At 29.2% G+C, this 13,869-nt stretch overlaps 1 protein-coding gene across 1 annotated transcript; it reads left to right on the forward strand.

The window, feature by feature from the left end:
• Nucleotides 1-6,506: 6,506 nt before the first annotated feature.
• On the forward strand, nt 6,507-9,694 carry LOC103867318 (B3 domain-containing protein At2g36080). Its single transcript, XM_009145369.3, has 3 exons — nt 6,507-7,070; nt 8,106-8,293; nt 9,441-9,694. Exons 1-3 carry the CDS (start codon nt 6,563-6,565, stop codon nt 9,489-9,491), a joined length of 747 nt encoding a protein of 248 aa, XP_009143617.1. The 5' UTR covers nt 6,507-6,562; the 3' UTR covers nt 9,492-9,694.
• Nucleotides 9,695-13,869: the final 4,175 nt, after the last annotated feature.

Raw genomic sequence — 13,869 nt, forward strand, 5'->3', positions numbered from 1 at the left:
CTTAGAGCCTTGGAGTAGCTCCGGGATGCCTAAATATTTTCCATTGCCGCTTTCAGTTGTAATGCCTAAGATATTCTGCAGGTTTTCCATATTTTTTTGAGGCACTTTTTTACCGAAAGTGATAGCTGATTTCTCAAAATTAATTCTTTGTCCAGAACCACTTCCATACGTGTTTAGCGCGTTGAGGAGGCTGTTGCATTGTTCTGGGACTGCTTTACAGAAGAAGAGGCTGTCATCTGCAAAGAGGAGATGAGATATCGGAGGACTTGCTTGGGCCACTATGAGTCCCGTGATCTGTCCTAAATTTTAAGCTGTTCTTATATTTGCTATCAGAACTTCTGTGCAGAGAATGAAAAGGTATGGTGAGATTGGATCTTCCTGCCGTAATCCTCTAGAGGGAGTTATTTGGCCTGTGGGATTTCCATTTATCAGTACACTATAGGAGACTGATCCGACACATCTCATTATCCAATGGATCCATTTCTCTCTGAATCTCATTTTCCTCATCATAGCTTCTAAAAAATTCCATTCCACTCTATCGTAAGCTTTGCTCATGTCTGTTTTAATGGCCATGAACTCATTCTTACATTTATTATTAGTTCTCAGAGCGTGAAAGGCTTCTTGGGCTAGAAGGATGTTATCTGTGATGGTACGTCTTGCCACAAAGGCAGATTGAGTTTCAGAGATAATGCTCGGCAGATATCTTCGTAGCCTCTGGCATAGAATTGTAGATATAATCTTATAGCACACATTGCAGAGGCTAATCGGTCGGAAATTAGACATATCTCTTGGCCGCTCTGTTTTTGGGATTAGGCAGATATTTGTCTCGTTGAGCTGAGGGTCAAAAGAGTCCAAATTAAAGATTGTCTAAAATGCTTTATTATCTAGTAACATAATTTAGTTGATCTATTCTAGTGAAGCTTATGGGACTAGCTAGATCTTCGGAACTCTAGTAACATAATACATAACAATTATTTCCGATACTAGCTAGATCTTCGGAACTCTATTAGAAGACGATTTTGTTTAGATACAAAAACTGCAGAACACACACCATAGAGTTTTTCTTAAACGTTAGTAGAAATGATATTTTCGTCTATAATTTTAAACTTTTTATGAGCATTAGACATGGATTTTCGTAGTTGTTTTGGTCAATCTTTGAATCAAAATTGGAAATCGAATAGTTGAAAATAGCTACATTTACTAATACATGGAATCGGATCCAAGAGACGTCAGCTTTAAACTGGCCCAGATCATTTCCGATTGCTCATCACTATTCAATAATGGTTGCCTTATTCTAACCGAATTGCGATTCAAATTAATATTATTATATGATAAGGTATTATTTTAAAGTATATTGCTTGAAAAGTAAAGCTTTACGTCATAGCTTAAAATAAAGATTTTAGTCGTATACGTCGTGTATATATGCATCATATATATAACCTTTGTATATCAAAAGATAGATATTTAGTATTGTAGTAATAAAATATGACATTGGGATCATAAAGGGGAACCCAATAATTGCGAAAAGGGAATCAAAATGAGTACAGCAAAGCAAAATACACATAAAGGTAGAGCATATATGATGACCTTCGTGCATTAGTGTCACTTTTCTTCCCTAGCAATTAAGTTCGTATATTTTTGTTTTCTGAAGTTAAAGATTTCTCCTCAAATTTTTTAATTTCTTGGAATTTGTTTGTCTCTTCGCTAAGGACCCATGTTCCTTCTCTGCTATTCTTATTACTGTTTTTTTTTTTTCTCTTTGAGCAAAAAAAAAACTATTTTCTCTGTTTTAAAATATACATTTTAAAATTCCACACATATATATAAAATATTTAAATTTGATTAGAAATATATTATTTTGTGACTATTTATTTTCTACAATTTGAAATCAATAGAAATTTAATCAGTAAAATATTGTTTTTACAATTTATGATTTATTATCTTATTATGTAAACAAAAGCATATAAAACGTAGAAAAAAAATATTTTTTTGAAATATTTTTTACAGAAGATATATTTTTCTAAAAAAGAAAAATTATATTATATTCATTCGTTTTGTATATATTAAGATAACATTCATTTGTCAATAGTTGTTGTGGTTCATCGAAAAAATAAGTTTTTTAAGTCAACTGACATAAATCTAAACCTTCAAGAAAACTTTAACTATTTTCCGATAAAGACTTCAACAAAATTTAAATGTGTAGTTAAATATTCAGGCAGAAATTTATAAGAATTTTCTGATAAACTGATCATTAAAATGTCAAATATAACTAAAATTCTGTTTCTCTTGATTTTAGTTTTAGAAAAAATTTTGTTTTTGATAATTTAAAATTTGGTTTTACCTTTTTGTAGAGAGTCCAATCAATGTAAATAGTTTATCTCATTAAAAATTAAATACAAATAGCAAAAGTGATTTCATCTTATTACCGAAAACTCAAACATTGTTAATAATTTTTCATAACAAAAATTAAACCAAAGAAGCCGAATGTCTATCAAATATTCATTTACCAAAGCCAACAGTTCGTGGGTTCGAAGAAATTTCTCACTATTTATTGTGCTAAGCTTTCTAACCCTTATAAACCAATTTTACTACGTAAGGTAAGTGTCATACTAGTGGAGAAACATTAATGTCAGAAGTAGAAGTGAGAAGAAGGGTTTACCTGAAAGAACGAATCTACTTGGAAATTGAGAAAGTTTCGCGGCCATCGAGGATGAGGTACCAAAACAAGTTGTCGACAATAGATATGACGTATTTTGTTGAACATAGGTCGTTACACTTATTTGTCCAAGTTGTTAAGTTGCATTTCTTTATCACCAACCTAAGTTGTACTACCGAATGAAGAATTGATCTCATATCAGGAACGACCCGTGTTTGGTTATATCTGGTAATGAAATTATTGGACCTCTAACAAAGGCAAAAACAAAAAACTGGTAATGACTAATGAGACTGGAGCATTTCATGTTTTGTTTTTGTTGAAACCATTAAAATATTTTTTATGAAGTTTAATTTTATATATTTATGGCCTATATATGTAGATTATAAACTGAAACTCAAAGTAACCAACAGAAATTTTTGAAAAAAAGCTAAAATATGTTAATTGCGGTTACAGTTTTAATGCAGTTGTAGTTGAAATTTTTTTTTTTTGGTCGTCCAGTTGTAGTTGGAATAAAAAGGCTAAAATTAAAGTTTTATATAGATCCACACAGTAAATCATTGAACAATTAACTCAGTATTAATCTTTTTATATCTATAGAGCTTCAGGCCGATGTTGATAATCGCCTCCCGTCATCAGTGCTAGAACTCCGGAAAATGAAGACACAATTTTTTGGGTGGACAGTTCACTGATCGAGTTTAGCAACATCAGATAAATCACCATATACAAATACATATATTTTCGAAGTAACATGATTGTTTTTTTTTCCTTAAAAGAGAAACACATTAGGTATTCTAAAAATATTTATCACAAAATAGCACACAGATATCAAAAGAATAAATAAGTTATTTACAAAGTAAATGATAATTATACATTTACTTTACAGATATATTAAATAAATGATTATTTTTTAAAAAAATCAATTAATTTCAGAAAAATATTCTAAATAATTTTTTTTAAAGTTTAGGAATACCTTCAAAATATATATATATATATATATATATATATATATATGATATCTTCCTAAATTTGAGTACTAAAATTATTTTCTGTGAATAACTATAACATATGTAAAAAATTAGTAATATATTGATAAATATGTATAATATATTTTTAAAAATAGGAAATTTTTCATAAATGTGTATTTGCAATTAGATTATTAAATGTATATTTTGAGAAGACCTTCATTTATATATCTCTATAAATAACTTACTGAATTTGAATTATATGTTTATTAAATAAAATATTCTTAAATATTTATAACATCTTCCTAAAGTTTTTGGAATTTTTTTATAAATTTGATATTTAAATTTTATAAAAATATTAAATATATATATTTAAAAGCATTTTCATAAATTTTTGAGAGGTTATACATGGAGTAACATTTTTATAAATATGCATATAAGTCAAATTCAAGAATATGACATACACATTTAGGAAGAACTTCTTAAATATACATACAAATTATATTTAACAAGTCTATTTGCATATTTATGAAGACATTCTTGAATTTGGGAAAAAAATTACACATTGATCAGGAATATATTTACACATTCACCAATGTCTTACTTAATTCTTTTTAAGAAAAAAAAATGTTTTCAAAAAAGTAATTAATTTTTTGTTTGAAAAAAATAAAATTTCTTTTTGAATTTAAAATATGTATTTATGTGATATATTTAATAATTAATTAATTAAAGTTATAAATGATAATATAATTGTCTTTTAATAAAATATATTTTTTTCACTTTAATTTTTGAGTGCTATTTTGAAAACAAAATAAAGCTATTTGGAAGATTTGCCTTTTAAATATATATATATTCTACTTGCTAGTTAAGTGTTATAAGTTTTCTGAAAAGATTTAGGACCTTGTATTGGTAATTTCTCACCTAAGTTTTAAAGACATTATTGCGTTAATGTTTTAAACATATAAAAAGAGCCCATAAAAGTTTCTAAGAAAAAAAATATTATTAATAATTTATTTGTTATTTATTTTTGAAAAATATAACCAATTATTAGCTGACATATATGTATGTTGTTCAGAAAGCAGTATTATTAATTTGTTATTCAAGAATCTTTATCTTTCCTCTTTGTTGACCCTACATTATTTTCTATTTTTTATTTTTACAAACTGTGTTAGTAACCTCTAGTTAATCATGCTTTTATATCCAAAAAAGCAGATGATATTCCGTTGAAAATTTCTCAAATTTTAAAATAATCGTTAATAGATAGTAATATTAATTTATATTCATATTTAAACGTCAAATGTTATTATTAATTTATTATGAGGGGATTTGGTTAGAGATTATCTCACCTTACATACTTCTTATTCAAGCCTCTAATATAGATTATTCAACCTATAATCTTGAAATTTGTAATCAAATGTTATGGCTAACAGAACTTAGTCCCAGTGTTAATTGACATAACAAAAACATTCAATCTGTATATTAAAACATTAACTTGGACAATATTTTTTAAAAAACCTTTTGAGTTTAGAAATTAGCATTTGACTAGGAAATATATATAGCCTAATAACTTGTGACTATTCAAATTCAAATTTAGAATAGTATTATAATAAAAATCTCATGACAGATTGTGATAAATATGTCAGAAAAGGAAACAATGAGGACAAAGTAGTCGGAATGACATAAAAACAAAAAGCAAGTAACAAATTAGAAAAGTTTGTTTTGGGTTTACGTAATACGTTATACATTTACGAATATATATTCTTGTTTTATTTTATGTTTGTTTGTGGGAGGAGAATGTGAGGAGAGTATTGAAACACGACTGAAGTGAGAAGAAACAGACAATTGAAGACAGATCTTATCTCGATCCCTCCCACGACTCTTCTCTTTGGAAACACAAAGCTATGTGTTCTTAACCAGACAATTTAAGTAATTATTATTATCCTGACCAATTGTTTTATCATTTTACATAAAATAGCCAGAGACACACAATTTCCGAATATTTATGAACAATACGTAAACATTAAAGAGATGTGTCATGCACGTGATGAAAAAGAACTAAATAAGGAAAGGCTGTACATAGAAGTCTTCTTGGTTAAGAGACAAAATATCTTTTCTAGGCGTTGGTCCATGTATCTGCCTTTCTTTTCCTTTTCCCTGTTAGTTTTCAATATATCTCTATCCTTACTATTTCTGGAATCATAAAATTCTTTCTACTCTATTAAATTGTAGAAAGGTATAACGAAAATTAATGAATACTATTGTATGGAAACTATATGTAAAACCATAAAATAGAAGAAACCTATGTCTAAATTGTAATGATGTTTACTCGTAATACAAATGTCGGTATGTCAAAATCTAACATAATCAAGAATGAGATAGTTGGATGATTTGTTGGGTGGTGAATGGAATGCACGTGCTTGAGAAGTTAGTAGTAAGCTAGAAAATGGAGGATAATGCGATAACATGTGCCTGATCCCGACAAAACACGTCTCACATGTATATATAGATATGTTACATATATAATATGTACAGAAAACCAAAATGTGAAATCTAGACACCCTAAAATACAAATTCTCATATTTATATGGCCAAAAAACACCCACCTTAGCATATTTTCTGTGTCCTTGAATACGGTGGACTTTGTACATTTAGATCAGGAGTATTATTCCATATTCATGGATGTCATATATGAAATTTATATGTCCAACTTTATGCACTAATTTATATTTTACATATAATCACTCTAGAAACGCATACGCATATCTTACATACACTTGATCATAGAATTATAGATGATTTTCTCTTTCTTTGAAACATATATTTATACATATATAAATAGAGGCAGATATATGTAACCTCAGCATTGGTATCTCAAAAAATATTTGCCATCTCTCTCTCTCTCTCTCTCTCATCACTATTCGTCGTCTGTTTCTCTCTCATTCAAATGTCAATAAACCAATACTCAAGCGATTTCAACTACCACTCTCTCATGTGGCAACAACAGCAGCACCGCCACCACCACCATCAAAACGACGTCGCGGAGGAAAAAGAAGCTCTTTTCGAGAAACCCTTAACCCCAAGTGACGTCGGAAAACTCAACCGCCTCGTCATCCCAAAACAGCACGCCGAGAGATACTTCCCTCTCGCAGCAGCCGCCGCAGACGCGATGGAGAAGGGATTACTTCTCTGCTTCGAGGACGAGGAAGGTAAGCCATGGAGATTCAGATACTCGTATTGGAACAGTAGCCAGAGTTATGTCTTGACCAAAGGATGGAGCAGATACGTCAAGGAGAAGCAGCTCGACGCCGGTGACGTCATTCTCTTCCACCGCCACCGTGTTGACGGAGGAAGATTCTTCATTGGCTGGAGAAGACGCGGCAACTCTTCCTCCTCTTCCGACTCTTATCGCCATCTTCAGTCCAATGCCTCGCTCCAATATTATCCTCATGCAGGTACCCTTTTAATCAATTAATTATTGACATTAAATTTAATATTTTAGTTCTTTATAATTATAACAAGGAGATTTTTTCGGACAGAAGTCCTGAAATCCAAACTTACTCCAGAATCTGGGAAAATCGGATTATTTAACATAAAAAATATCAATACTAACTACAATTATAATCTCAGTGAAACTCAAACCATATAGTAATATTTGTAACATTTATTAAATTAGGAAGAAAAGTCCATTTTGTCGCTTCTAGTTTTTGTCAACGAATAAATTCATTTTCCATGCATATTGGGTATATAACAAATTAAAACTTAACGAGTCATTTTGAGTTAAAAGTAACAAAGCAAAATTTAAAGTGAAAATATATTTTCATGTAATGTTTGAAGTTACGTGAACAACTGAAAAACGCTTTATAGTGTTTGGGGTTTGTAATGAGCGCGTGAGAGGGATAGACGCTCTATCTTTAAAGAAGTAAAAATAAAGAACCCGATGGAAGCCCATAGAAACAGAATCGGATTCGTATTTATCAACATTGCGTGACATTTGTTTCGTATCCTTACAGCTGCTCTTTATCCATTTTCATTTCCACTACACATATTTATATCTTATACATCCGTGTATCTGCGCAACATATTTAATCGGTATCCTGGACCGTAACCAAAATGGCATGCACTCACTCGCTATATGTTCCGGATGTATGCATTTACTAAAATTCGATCTAAAAAATCAGTTGAGTCCAAAACCCATCATTCAACATAACCTAGTGTATATATAATTGTTTCATGTGATGTGAATGAGGACATAACGTTTTGCACTACAAATGTAATTCGCATATAATATGCCCATATATCTAAACGTGACGTGTCGTTGTGGTAAAGCTTGTCATCTGCGTACCAAAATGGGGAAAACTTTCCCAAAAAAGCCGTGTTTCCAGTTCCTTTTGGAAAATTTCATGTCAAAGTGTATGTTGTTATCCATAAAAGATTCCTCAAGTTTGTTGTTGTAAAAAGAGAGATTCCTCAATTTTTTGTTACGCCAGGAGTTCAAGCGGTGGAGAGCCAGAGAGGGAATTCGAAGACATTAAGACTGTTCGGAGTGAACATGGAGTGTCAGCTAGACTCCGACTTGCCCGATCCATCTACACCAGACGGTTCCACCATATGTCCGACCAGTCACGACCAGTTTCATCTCTACCCTCAACAACACTATCCTCCTCCGTACTACATGGTACGTTTCAATATAGTATATTATTTTAAGTAATAAATATTTTCGTTTTGTTAAAGTCTAAGTAGAGTAGTTAAACTTAAACATCAAAGCAAATGTCAGTATCATTCAAACCGACATTTTATGTTTCTCGTTCACGCGTTTGCATAGTCAGAATGTCAGATCGTTATTCGAGTTGGTTTGACCTTTTCTCCATTTATAATTGCCATGACGTTACTCTATCTCAGTGTCCTTTAATTCTGTGCACATAAAGTTTTCTCGAATTAATGGTGTAGATTATTTTTCTTAATACTGAAAGTAAGAAAATGAACAACTTAAATAAATAGCCTTTTTGGGGGGGGGGGGGGGGGGGGGAGGGGTGGGGGGAGGAGGGAGTACAGAAGAAAATCATGAAGTACTGTACCGTAAACCTATCACGCCGACCAGTCTTTGTAATCATATCCTAGAAAAAGTGCGGTCCATTATTGTTAACATCCATCCCGTACCGCACCGCAGTTAACAGTAACAAAAATCTCTGCATATACCATATATCTATATATTTTTATAACTGTCAGAACCGCACCGCAGTCAAACCGTTTGTCCCGCACCGCTCAAACCGCAGTCACCATTCGGAACCAAAATTTTTGTTACTGTTAACTGCGGTGCGGAGCGGTTGTAAACATTCGAAGCCATTATTGTTGCTACTATTATTGTAATATTAACTAGTATTTGTTACAGTTGTGCATGCACGTTTTCCATTTATATCATATGCTTTTTAGTCTTCACAGACATTAATTTTGACAATTCCGTCAAACTTTTCTTCTATACCTAATCTTTATACATGAACAAGCATAATTGATGTGTCTATTTTACGTGTTTGAGTTGATGTATATAGACACATCTTTTATTGGTTTTTAGCACCGTGACAATATATCTACTCTTTGACAACGAAACTATTTGGTGTTTGGACCCATATCATGAGATGCTGCCCAAATAATAAAAGACTATCATATTTCGGGAGATTATTTGCATCTAACACCTAATATATCTTTATGTTGACTCAGCACATGTATAGTGACTATAGTCCAAGAAAATAGAAAGTCTAGATTTATTTGATACTCTTGCAAGGAAGTAAGTTTGTATATAAAATAATATATTTTTTGTTTTGCAGGACATAAGTTTCACAGGAGATGTGCACCAGACGAGAAGCCCACAAGGATAAAAAAATAGTTCAGATCTGGTCCCTGTCATGTTTTAGTTGTTGATCCCTTACTTTTACAAGGTTCATTTTGTATTATCTAAAGCAAAATCGTATTGATTCTTCGTTTAACCTTGCTCAGTTTTCACTCTCTTCTTTTTATTTCTATATATGTATTTGATTCTTTTCTATACATTAGTTAACAATTGTATAGAGTTCAAAGCTCTCTCTATTCTAGAATTACATTTATATACATATTAAGGAAAAATGATTCACCTAAATCAGATATATGTCACAACTTGTAAACAATAAATTAAGTCCTTTCTAAAAAAAACCCTTGTAAACAATATTAATGTATTTCTAACTACACGACCTTTATAGTTAATATGACACACTTATCAACAAATACGTACCAGATCATTAATACCATAATTCGTACCTTTTCATTGATGTAATTAAAAGTGGACCAAACGTCAGAATCCGACATATCAATATTAAAAATCAACCTTTTACAAGAAATACCGAAATGATTCTACATTTAATCTATCTTTGCAACCACAAATATATGGTTCTGGTGTCAATAATATAACCTTTATTAATTGATACATAATTTTATGTTAACTATTATGATATGTTAGTATTGTATAAATATGTGGTCATGTGATAATATACATACACTTAGTATAACTGACAATTATTTTCCATATATAAATTTTCAATTGCATAGCGGAAAATATCGACCAATTAGCTTATACATTATATCAATGATGTTTCAAATACAATATACTAGGTAATATAACCCGCGCTTTGCGAGGAATGTGATTATTATTAAATCTGTTTAATCTGGATATTGGTTCGGTTTTAATTTTTTTTATTTTTTAATCTTCTAAAATATAACTATTATTTTAAATTAATATTATTTTTAGTTTATTCGGTTAAAAAATTTTATTTTTACTGCGGTAAAAATCAAAAATTAATATTATTTTTTATTTTCATGATATGAATTTTAGATAATCGTCGTGTCGAACCAATAGTTTCATATTATAGTCTCTAAACAGATAATAATTTAAGAAAAAAAAAAGAAAATTATTAAGACAAATTATTTTACTACAATTTGGTCTGTAGTGAAAGAAGCATTAAGAAAAAATATTTCAACTTTCAAAAAAATTAGATACTTCAGTTGTGGTGAATACTTAGTTACAAGGTGCTCACATCAAGGTGCACATGTATGTGTATGTAAAAAATATATAAAATAGTTGACAAATATATAAAGATATTGTTAATTAATATTAAATGATATTTTTGTTCAAAATAATACATGAAAGATAAAATTAAAATTAATTTAAAATAAAAAGGCCTTGACATTAGTCATTTTTTCATATAAAGAAAATAAAATTGTATATGTAAATAGGGGTGCGCACAGATCGAATATTTGGGTATTTGGAAGCATTTGTGTCGATTCGATCTTTAGCCACCTAGATATTGGGTGATTTAGATATCCGAAATGTTTTAGAATTTTAAAGAATATCCGATTTGATCCGTAAATAAAAGAAAATTTTAAAAATAATTGAAAATTTTAATGATAACATTTTATTACAAAAATAAAACATTATTTATTTTTTTTTAATTCAAGTACCTAATATAATAAATTTAATTCATAATAATATTTTAAAACTGATATAAAGTATAATATATATATATATATATATATAAATATTTACATATATGTATATATATGCATATAACATATCGAATTAGATATATGTTCCTACAAATATTGGTATTTGAGTATTTGATTTGTTTTGTATAGTTACGGATATCCAGATTTTTTAGTTCAAATCAAAACGGATAACGAATCGATCAAAATTTATGAATATTTTGCTCAACTTTATATGTAAACATTAAAAATAATATATATATAGTTTGGCTTTTGATTCGTTATCTACTTTTATTCGAATTGAAAAATTTAGAGTTTTATTAGAACCATGTATGTGAGTTTTATATTAAAAAAAATGCAAAGTACATAGTGTAAACACATTTATGAATATAGTGCGAACGCGTTTGTATACTCATTATTAAATCATTGTGAATCTGACACATATCTATTATAGTGTGATGTATTTATTATAATGCTTCTCTTTTAATATATAATAGATATTAAATTTTGAAAACTACCTTTATCTTAAATTAATTAATGAATTGTCTTTAACAATTACTAAAAGAAAATTTCGTAACTAAGTAGGGTTTTTCATGATTTTCAGAAAGAGAAATTTATCTGTACAAAAAATCATTAAAAGAGCAATTATCTTTGATTCTACCCTGAGCTAAGTTACTAATCGAATCAAACACGATCACACAATACAGATTTTTTTTTATAACTGAACTCTTGCCATTTTTTTTTGGTAATAGCATAATTATCCAATACAGATTTACGAGTACCTTTATCGTCCAAGGGTATATCTCAGCAAATTTCTAGCTCGCAACATCCACTATAATATCAAAGAGTCTATCTCAAAGTTCTGTGGTATAACAGAATAGTAATATATTAAAGGAAGATTAAGCTCGGAAACCTTTCCTCTTCAACAGTTCCTGTTAACAACTTCGTTATGGGCCTAGAAATGCCCAAGCCTACCGACCTCTTTTAGTCTCTTCAAATCATATTCTTATAAGAAACCCATGTAACTTAACCGTTAAGAAGTCGGTTAAACCATGTTTTTTCTATACCATGTTACATGATTACATCATTTACACTAAGTATAGATAAAAGAACTTCTTTTTTTTCGGGACTTATTCTTAGGTTCACTCCCTATGATGACTTTTAGGTTCACCAACCAATAGAATTGTGTTATTTCATACTTGAAATCTTTTAAAAAAAGAAACAAAATATTTTTTCAAGCTATAAGTTATATTATATATTTAAAATAAAAAGATAAAAAGAAATAAATTTAAAAAATATAGTAACTAAAAAAATATATTTTTAACGTCCTCAGCAAAATACTAAACCCTAAATCCTAATTCCTAAACCCTAAATCCTAAATCATAAACCCTTGGGTAAACCCTATACCCTTGGATAAATCCTAAACTCCAAATCAAAAACACTAAACACTCAAGGATTTATGGTTTAGAATTTAGGGTTTAAGATTTTAGTGTTTAGTGTTTTTGATTTAGAGTTTAGGATTTATCCAAGGATTTAGAGTTTACCCAAAGATTTAGGGTTTATGATTTAGAGTTTAGGGATTAGGATTTAGGGTTTAGTGTTTACTGACGCTAATAAAAAAAATTCTAATTTTTTAAACCTTTTTATTTTAATTAAGAACATAATATATCTTGATAATATTTTGTTTCTTTTTCTAAAAGACATCGAATTTGAAATATTGAAATTCTATTGGTTGGTAAACCTATGGGGTAAACCCAATAATAACTTTTTTTTGGGCATCACGTATAAACAAACTTGCCACCCAACTTAATGGTGTTCAGAGTGTACACCACCGATGCAATGGCTAAACGAATCTCAAGTTCATTTCAACAAAGAATGTTTATACACGTAGATTATCTATAACACACATTAATATATAAAATAACACTACCAAGAAAACATTCAACCCAAAATTTGTAAATAAATACCACTATTTTTTTTTGAAACTCATTGAAAATCACAATTTAAACAAGGAAAAAATAGAAGTTCGCATACGAGAGAAAGAATAATGATTTTAGTAATTTACACGAAAACGTAAGTGCTGTGCGTTTTTCTTATGATAAGCTTTATTTACCTTCATATGTACTTTAATTTTGAAGACTTATTATTTGATCCAAGTCGTACTTCAGTCCAACACCTAAAAAATAAAACAAACTTATTCTACTATCATCAAAATTATATTAAAACAAAACATATATCTAAAAACACAAAGAAAACCAAAATATAAGGAAATAATTTATCTTATATGTTTAAAATATGGACACTATTATATAAAACATTTATACACTTCTATTTCATTTTTATGTAATAAAATTCTAAAGTTGTTATATTAAGTTTAATAGTGGAACATCATACATATTAAGGAAATGGTCTCAGTCATAAGACTGTTATGAACAATCGATTTCAAAATATCAACATAAACTTAGGATAATAATTTAAATAATAAAAAAAATTTTACATAATTTTCTCTCGCATTCATTATTTTTTAATCAAAATTTGATCATTTTCAAATAAGATAAGTCAAACCATATATGCAAGTCATGCTATTAAGCTTACAAACAGAAACGAAGGAAAATAAACACAAACTACCTTCCTTATATATTTTAGTTTTATATAATGAAAACCTATTTTATATTTACGTAAATTCCATGTCATAGTAAAAAAAAGGCGAATATTCATATATGCTAATAAATGAAGTACAAAAAT

This window comes from Brassica rapa, chromosome A05 (genome assembly GCF_000309985.2).
Source record: "Brassica rapa cultivar Chiifu-401-42 chromosome A05, CAAS_Brap_v3.01, whole genome shotgun sequence".
NCBI lineage: Eukaryota > Viridiplantae > Streptophyta > Magnoliopsida > Brassicales > Brassicaceae > Brassica > Brassica rapa.

Excerpts from the sequence above, each read along its gene's own strand:
- LOC103867318 (XM_009145369.3), top strand. The coding sequence starts at position 6,563 with ATGTCAATAAACCAATACTCAAGCGATTTCAACTACCACTCTCTCATG. Across the intron at positions 7,071-8,105 it reads CCAATATTATCCTCATGCAG|GAGTTCAAGCGGTGGAGAGC; the intron begins GTACCCTTTTAA and ends TTGTTACGCCAG. Across the intron at positions 8,294-9,440 it reads ATCCTCCTCCGTACTACATG|GACATAAGTTTCACAGGAGA; the intron begins GTACGTTTCAAT and ends TTTGTTTTGCAG.